Source organism: Rhagoletis zephyria, unplaced genomic scaffold, assembly GCF_001687245.7.
Source record: "Rhagoletis zephyria isolate East Lansing unplaced genomic scaffold, Rhagoletis_zephyria_1.1 Rzeph_scaffold_19880, whole genome shotgun sequence".
NCBI lineage: Eukaryota > Metazoa > Arthropoda > Insecta > Diptera > Tephritidae > Rhagoletis > Rhagoletis zephyria.
This window is the reverse complement of record NW_016176940.1, coordinates 1-8,863: the sequence shown is the minus strand read 5'-3', so window position 1 is coordinate 8,863 and position 8,863 is coordinate 1. Positions and strand designations below refer to the sequence as shown.

General features: G+C 37.7%; 2 protein-coding genes and 1 long non-coding RNA gene across 3 annotated transcripts; 1 reads left to right on the top strand and 2 right to left on the bottom strand.

Moving 5' to 3' along the window:
* Positions 1-4: 4 nt before the first annotated feature.
* Positions 5-1,655, top strand: LOC108380639 (heat shock protein 70; the record flags this gene model as incomplete). Its single annotated transcript, XM_017637032.1, has 1 exon — positions 5-1,655. A coding segment is annotated over one exon (1,518 nt), but the record flags the coding sequence as incomplete, so codon positions are not given.
* A 1,748-nt stretch (positions 1,656-3,403) lies between these two features.
* Positions 3,404-4,447, bottom strand: LOC108380638 (uncharacterized). The gene is made up of 2 exons (XR_001849578.1): positions 4,403-4,447; positions 3,404-4,335 (listed from the first exon to the last, which is right to left on the bottom strand). It is a non-coding gene; the product is annotated as an uncharacterized LOC108380638 (long non-coding RNA).
* Positions 4,448-5,552: 1,105 nt separating this feature from the next.
* LOC108380637 (putative inorganic phosphate cotransporter) lies at positions 5,553-8,859 on the bottom strand (the record flags this gene model as incomplete). Its single annotated transcript, XM_017637031.1, has 4 exons — positions 5,553-5,938; positions 8,012-8,250; positions 8,354-8,738; positions 8,827-8,859. Coding segments are annotated over 4 exons (870 nt in total), but the record flags the coding sequence as incomplete, so codon positions are not given.
* Between the last annotated feature and the right edge of the window lie 4 nt (positions 8,860-8,863).

Here is an 8,863-nt window from a genome sequence, read left to right as displayed (position 1 = left end):
GGCATATCTGGGCACAACTGTCACAGACGCAGTCATCACAGTTCCCGCATACTTTAATGATTCACAGAGGCAAGCGACGAAGGATGCCGGTCGGATTGCTGGTTTGAATGTGCTGAGAATCATCAACGAACCCACTGGAGCCGCATTAGCCTATGGTCTGGACAAGAATCTGAAAGGTGAACGCAACGTGCTGATCTTCGATTTGGGCGGCGGTACCTTCGATGTATCCATTCTGACCATTGACGAGGGTTCACTGTTCGAAGTGCGCGCCACTGCTGGCGACACACATCTTGGTGGCGAAGATTTCGACAACCGACTGGTGACTCACTTGGCGGACGAGTTTAAGCGCAAATACAAGAAAGACCTACGTTCAAACCCCAGAGCGTTGCGTCGTCTACGTACAGCAGCTGAGCGAGCGAAACGTACCTTGTCATCGAGCACAGAGGCCACCATTGAAATCGACGCACTCTTCGAAGGAATCGACTACTACACGAAAGTGTCAAGAGCACGCTTTGAGGAATTGTGTGCCGATTTGTTCCGTCAAACACTGGAGCCAGTGGAGAAGGCGCTGAATGATGCGAAGATGGACAAGAACCAGATTCACGACATCGTTTTGGTTGGTGGTTCTACACGCATTCCAAAGGTACAGAGTCTATTGCAGTCGTTCTTCTGTGGCAAGAGCTTGAACCTTTCGATCAATCCGGACGAGGCGGTGGCATATGGTGCAGCTGTCCAAGCAGCTATTCTTAGTGGAGACAAGAGCAGTGAAATTCAGGATGTTCTCCTAGTCGATGTGGCGCCACTGTCATTGGGTATCGAAACGGCTGGCGGTGTTATGGCGAAAATCATTGAACGCAATTGCCGAATTCCATGCAAGCAAACGCAAACATTCTCCACCTACTCGGACAACCAACCTGGCGTCACCATACAGGTGTATGAAGGTGAGCGTGTGATGACCAAGGACAACAACCGCTTGGGCACTTTCGATCTATCAGGCATACCGCCAGCACCACGTGGAGTGCCACAGATTGAAGTGACATTTGATCTGGATGCCAATGGTATTCTGAACGTATCGGCGAAGGAAATGAGTTCGGGTAATGCCAAGAATATCACCATCAAGAACGACAAGGGCCGTCTATCGCAAGCCGAAATCGATCGCATGGTCAACGAGGCTGAACGTTATGCCGAAGAAGATGAACGTCAGCGCAACAAGATCGCGGCAAGAAACAGCCTGGAGAGCTATGTGTTTGGCGTGAAGCAAGCGCTGGACGGTGCTGGTGATAAACTCAGTGCGCAAGAGAAGAGCGAGGCGCTGAAGGCTTGCGACGACACAATCAAGTGGCTGGATGCGAATACGTTGGCCGACAAGGAAGAGTACGAAGACAAGATGAAGACGCTAACACAGCTTTGCACACCAGTTATGACGAAGTTGCATAGCGGTGGACAAGGAGCTTCCTGTGGTCAACAGGCGGGCGGTTTCAATGGTGGACGCAGTGGTCCTACTGTTGAGGAAGTAGATTAATCTGTAGCAGTTAGCAAATGTTATTAGGAATAGATCTCTGTACTTTAATGTGTAATTCATAAGAAGCTATTAGTAAAGAGTTAACTAGTCTCTAGAAGAAATGTAATGTAAAAAAGAAAGACTGCAAAATATAGCATTAATAAGTTATTTGTTTAAAAAAGAAAACTTGGTGTGTTTTACTTGAATCTCTTTATTTTTTTCTTTCGTTTTGTGTTTTCGTGTTGTCTGCTGCATATTTTGTTGAAGTATTCGGCCATTGTAGGCAACGTTTCGAATGGACATTCAGCGGGTGAATGAATCCCCTTAGCTAAGGGTGCGTTCAGAAATGCATCAGGCCAAATCATCAGCCTCTTTTACTTCTAAACTATAACTGATGGAAATGCCTTATTTACGCAACTGAAAGGGCATGTTCGAGGCACATAATAAAAGCGCCAATACTGCAGCACTGATGAAAATTTGCATGACTGTTGCAACTTCCCAATTTATAAAACCTTGCCAAAAATCTAAACCGAACTTGATACTTTCATAATTCGCGCAACACTGCGGTATGATGAAACTCGACAAGCCCATAAATGCGTCTGATGCTTTGGCTTAATGCATTTCTGAACACATCTTTATTCAAAGTATACGCTACGTTCGTAGCTATTCGAATTCAATCAGCCCTGTTCTACAATCCGATTCGAATCGGAATCGGATTTGTTTCCGAGTGTTGGTGTTCTGCATTCTGATAATCGGAAATTATTTCCGATTCCGCCTTGTTCAACATTTCGATCAACTTCGAATCGGAATTCTTCGGAAATTCGATGTTCTGCTTTCCGAGTATCGGAAATTTTTTATCGGAAATATTCCAATCAAGTAAAAGCCAATGGAATAGAAAAAGAACATAAAAAAAAAAACAAAAATATAAATGTAAGATCAAAGGAACATTTTAAACTTAAAATTATTTAAATTATTAATTAATTAATTAAAAAAAATTTAAAACCAAAAAAACTGCAACAGCTTGAGTTGGAGCTAGAGCGTTTCGAGTTTAAAAATAGTAAAGGTCTTAAAATGGTTATTTTTTTTGTAAATGGTTTACTTTTTAATTACAAAACTCATTTTAATTAAATAGAGGTAAGTTTATTCCACCAATTTTTTTTTTTGGATTTTCTTGCCAATTTTCACTAAAACCGAACTTCAGTTGGGTGGCCAGTAGCTAAAATGGTATTATAGACGGCAACTGGCAACTGAAAGCTGGCAACCGAGTTGCTATATTGACAACTGTATTTTTGTGATTGCCGCAGAAATTTTGATTGAGATAATTTATTTCTTTTTCCAACTGTTTCTTCAGCTTATTTATACTCAAGTGTTAGTTGCTGGTTATTCAAAATCTTATTACCTTCAACTTTATAGAACTTATCTATAGTTGCTATTCAAAATATAAATTTTCAATTCAGTGGCGTTGCCCATCGGCAGCCCAACTGCGGTTGCATTGTCATCCATTATCGACCCATTAATTTCACGAAATTCAAAATGAATGAAGTGTTTTCCCCATTTTTGAAATCATGTAACGGGCCATCAAGTTCAAGTCCATCATATTCCACATCTTTGAATGTACTCATAAAATCTTCTGCTTAAAAAAAAAAATCTTCTAATGATCAGGTAGCATGAATTTGATGAAATGGCATAATTTTATTAAAAGCCAAATGGTTAACAATAACAACTCATTTTAGGTAAATTTTTAAAGTTTTATTGAAATTAATTTTGCCAAATTTTACAATGAATACTTTAATACTACAATTACAACTACATAACAATGTCCATATCAATTTGAATGCAATATTGCTACATATTAATATTTTACTTATGTATTGTATATTTATATGCATTCTCTCGTATCGTAAAATAACAACAAAATAGTTCAAACGTAATAGCTAGTTTTCACTATGCCATAAGTTGACCACAAAATTTTTTAGCCCGTTTTGCTGATATCTTACTTTTTTTATTTTATGGCGCAAAAACATAACCAACTGAAGAGCTTTTCCGATATAATCAAATCGGTATTCTGTTTTCTCATTCAAGTCTGGTTTGACTATTCTTATGTATTTGACATAGTGAAAACAAGCCTTAAGGCAACGTGGAAAAAATATGGACTCGATTGCTCATCTGTTAGCAATTTATGTATGTGCATGCCAATGAACTTATAAATTCGTACAAGTGTTTTTTATATGGCAAAGTGGTGAATTGCAAATGTCCATATACAGAATATGTGCTTATGTACATATGTCTTTTTTCTTTGATAAACCAACTTAAGTCAACTTGGCACTATTTACCTGTAAGGCACTATATCGCTTGGCTTTAATGCAATATTTAAACGGTTTGGCAATAATTGTCCCAACTTTAAAGAACTTTAACAAAAAAAAATTAAATTTTTAAGTCAAACATAAACATATCGGATATTTGCTCTTTAAGAATTTTTCAAGTTTACTTCTTTTAGCTACAATTACTTTTAAAGTATTTATTAGCTAAAAATTATATTGTATGTACATGGTTATATACTAGATATGTGTCTATGTACGTATGTGTGTATGTAAATAAATGGCTTGCAAAACATTTTATGCATAAAAATAATATAATTTAAAATTCAAGTCACAGTTAAGTTAATATGCTTGTGCTTAAGGCGTAGCTATAGAGTTTAGACAATATTTTATAAAATTTTTTTGCTAGCGATGACAAACACTAAAAGCCGATTTTTATAATAATGCTAGTGGCAATCATCGTTATTTATTATTATCAAGATTTGTAATACTTTTTAGAGTTGCCAGATCGAAAAACTCGGTTTTAACATAGTACAAGCAAATGTATATCAGCAAAATTATTAAATAATTTATCCCGAATTACAGTATCGTCGCAGGCTATTAAAAACATTGTTAATGAGTTTTTTAAGTAAATTGTAAAATTATAAATTTTTAACAAAATTTAATGGATTGACAATTTACGAATTTCGATTAATCGATCTGTGATTCATCGATCACCAAGTAAATCGATTAAAAAGATGCGTCTCTATTAACTTTCAAAGCCAATGTCAATTGCAAAAAGCGTACTTACATAAAAAGTGACACCTCTTTTAAGTATTTTACCAAATTTATTTTTCCTGAAGAGTGTACGATTTTTTGGACTTTTTAATTGATATACGGACAATTAAATTTTGATTAATGTTGGAATAAGATATAACACCGACTGCCCGACTCTCCAGAATCAAGCAAAAAATATATTGTTAAAGCTTCGAATCAATCTCCAATTGATCGATTTTCAATTAATAGAACTGTAATTGATCGATTTCCGATGAATCTGCCAAAAATTAAATCGATTAAAAAGCTACATCTCTATTAATTTTCTAATATTAATCGCAACTCAAAGCCAATGAATGGTTTATGCTTCGATTAATCGACTTTCGATAATATTTACCGATTAAAAAGTGGCATCTCTGTTCAATATTTTATTAAAGCCCATGCATATGCAGTAAGCATTTTTCTCAACGCAAAGTTGAAGTCTGTTACATACATACATACATTAAGAACTTAGATATTTAAATTATAAGGAAAATAAGCAAATTAAAATAACTAATAAGTATGTATAACCCTACTTATGTACATAATTATAATTACGTATGCATACATAGCTATTGAATCTTTGGGTACGCTTAACAACATTTAGCAAAAAAAGTAAGAACTAAATTGCTCACAAAAATACATACATATATCGTTACCTAAAAGTGAAAAGGTGCCAAGTCCATTTATTAAAATGGTACAGAAACACCCTCTTAATTGTGTATTATCTGTCATGCTGCATCAAAAATTCAAAATTATAAAAAGTGGACTTAGCACCTTTTCACATTTAGGCACTACGAGTACATACATAGCAGCAAATAATCGATTTTAATGATTCTCTTCTTACAAGTATTTCGACTTTCGTTGTCTCGCTATTGGCGTTTGCTTTACATCTTAAACTACATAAGTATATAATATGACAAAATAAATACTTTATAGAATTCTTTTTTTTTCTATATATTTTTTTTTTTTAATTCTTTCACTGCTTCCACAGTTCAGCTGGCAGCTATGGCGAAACCCGCGCGCACAAATATTCGTGTTTTTTTTTTGCTATCAAATAGAACGAATTACAGCTGGGCACGTGTCTTTACAGTCTTCTTCACGCTGCACAGCTTCACAGCTTATCGGTTATTTCACTTGTTTCGTAGCGTTCAATTTGCGCGCCATCAGCTGTTTTCTCCTTCTCCTCCGCTTCGAAATCGATCTTACGCGGTGGATCGTTGAAGTCCTGCACCTCACCCGACGCCCAGATAACGTAGACAATGGCAGTGACGAAAAGTATGGCGAATGCAACCCAGAAAACGGTACGCCATTCGAGCAGCGAGGCCTGGAAAATAAAAATATGTAGAATGATTAGGAACTGAGTGATAAAATATGTAAAAGAAAATTGCAAATTTCAAATGGAAGGCGAACGAACTCGGGCCCAACGAGAGCGACGCATTCTACAAGTGACGTTCGTGTCTAATAGCTTCTAAGGCGATAATGCAGATTAATTTCGAAGATTTGCCTGCTCTAAAGCACTATCACCTAAAAATTTATATTCCACGTATTTCCGCTTGAAAAATAGTGGAGTAACTGCTCTTTGGTATCGTTTTTTTTTTTTTGAAAGTTCGACCCAACTATACAAGCACGGGCATACAAGCCCAAGTTTTTCCAATTTCAGGTTTTTGATTCAAATGCATATCATATAACCCTATTATATTTGGATTATGGGTTAATTTTATTCTGGAGATATATGTATGTATATAAACAGAGTATATTGTGACCTCAGCTCATCAGAACACTGGATCTATGCAGCTCTAAAGACTATAAATTTCAGAATAGAAACCGGAGGTAAGAAGTGTATGTGCTCTTCTCTTGGCCATAGATGTCATATGGCCCCTCCTTTCTCCGTGAAACGGCCTCCCACTACAGGAGGTGGTAATTGTCTCACATCGGTTGCCAAATCCCTAGCTTATGCAAGTGGCCTCTTGGCCTAAATGAGCCGTCAAAATACCTATATTAATTCCTATCCACCCCTGGGGGAGGTTTATGAGTAGCCTGTATTTCTTTAGATTATACCCCCTAGTAAGCTGTTAGCTTGACGAGGACCCATGCTATTTTGCTAGTGCAATTTCCTAAGTTTGGTATTTTCCTTTCTGAGTACTTCCTTCATCGTGTTAGGATCTACCGCAAGGAATATCCTATCAGGATCGATTCAGCAGGCATTCTAGGCTAGCTGATCAGCTTCATAATTTCATTGGACTCCCATGGACCCTGCTACCCACATCAGTGGGACAGTATACTTTCACTTCGATAATTCCTACGAACGTTAATCTCTGCATACAGACTAATGGCATAAACTTCTAGAGACGGTTCCTAAGGGCACTGAAAGCTTCAGCATAGGGACACATAAGCTTGCTCTAATACCCTGCTCCTAGACGCGTCTCTCCATAATAGAGGCACTCCCAGTCGCCTTGCTGTATACATCAATCTTGAAGCTTCCTACAAAAGAAGCTATTCTATGTATATCATCTCTGGCGAACATAACTAATTAAACTTGGAAGTCTGGCTTTTCCTTGTTACTAATTGGAAAGACCTTACCTTGTGTCACATATATGCAATAAGGAGCCATTAGAAAACTTCGTTGGGACCTTCATAGGGTCCATCATGTACTGACTTTTAAGTCGGAGTGGCTTTTTAATGGGAGCTTTCACTCATAGATAAAAAGCTACGTTATAATCTGTCTACTGGGGTAAAATATCGACGTAATGAAGTGTCTATCAAAACTTTCTATGTCAATGTCCGAACTCACGGCCTTAGAACTATCTACATATGCAAATATATATATAGAGCTTTTTTCTTTGTTAAAACTTGGCTGAAAACTAATAAACGGATTTCAACCGAATTTGGACAACATATTCCTTAGACCTGTGGGGCAGACATATGCTGTATGTTTAATCCGCTAGATGGTGCATGAGTTGAGGTATTTAGAAAATTTTTATTTAGAATCATATAGTTTTTATGAAATTAGAGACATATACTGGGGGTGCGACGAGAAATACCTTCACAACAATTTATGCGCAAGGTGGTGGTTAAGTCGAGATATTCCTAAAATCTCTATTTATCGCCCGATTTTGATGAAACTAAAAACTCCGGTGCGATATTCAAATCTATACTTTTGCAAAAAATGGATCCGCTAGGTGACCCTGATATCGAGTTTTCCAGAAAATCCATATTTAAGGTACGATTACAGCTATTTTTGACATATTTCCTATTGAAAATTATGTCCGCTAGTATTTTTATAAAACCCTGAAGTAGTAATGCACTAAAATTTCTCGGATGTAGTTAATATAACTTACTCTTAGCTAGACTGGCTATTCTCTATGAAATGTCAATACTTCCTTCCGTTTCAACTTACATTTGGTGTCATCAAACCGACTAAGGATGGCGAAACCACGCCTGTAATCGCGCCAATGCCATTAGTTATTGCCATCAATGTACCCGCATAGTTGGGACTCATGTCGAGTGGTGTTAGCTTCATGCCTGCATAGAAAGCACCCATAAGACCCATACAAATGGTGAAGAGCGTCACGACTACAACACGATCACAACCCGCATATGAAGCGGCAACCATGAAGATCGCTGGACCAAAGGCGGCTGCGCAGAAAAAATAAAAAACAACAACGAAAATTAGAGTAACAATATATTTTCGCTAGCCACTACTGTTTGGCTAGTCACCCACCCACGCCTTCCGACTTACCCAAACCAGTCATCATTTTGCGTACTTTTGTGATGCTCATAATCTTGCGAGTGATTAAGACATCGCCAACCCAGCCGGAGCTCAGCGAAAATATCCACATTACAGCGTATGGCAGTGAAGAGTAGAGACCATTGGCTTTGATGGAGAATTGCATAACGTCCGCCATATATTTGGGCAAATCAGTAACCATAATGTAAAAGCCCCAATCGTGACCGATTTGTGCCGATATCAGCGCCCACATTGGCAAGCTAGTAAGTATAGCCTTCCATGGTGTGGGTGCCAGATTCTTGTTACGTCCAATGGTGCCCATATGTTTGGTTAGATATTGCTTTTCGCTGGGCTTAATAAATGGATGTGTCGTCGGATCGCTGTAGCAAAGGAAGGTCTAAAACGTATACGTAACATTAGGAAATGCATATATTATAAATCTCGACTTGTTTCACTTTGATTTGTTTGCGTTCATTTCTACTTACAAATATTATGAACCATACAATGCCCATGCCACCGAAG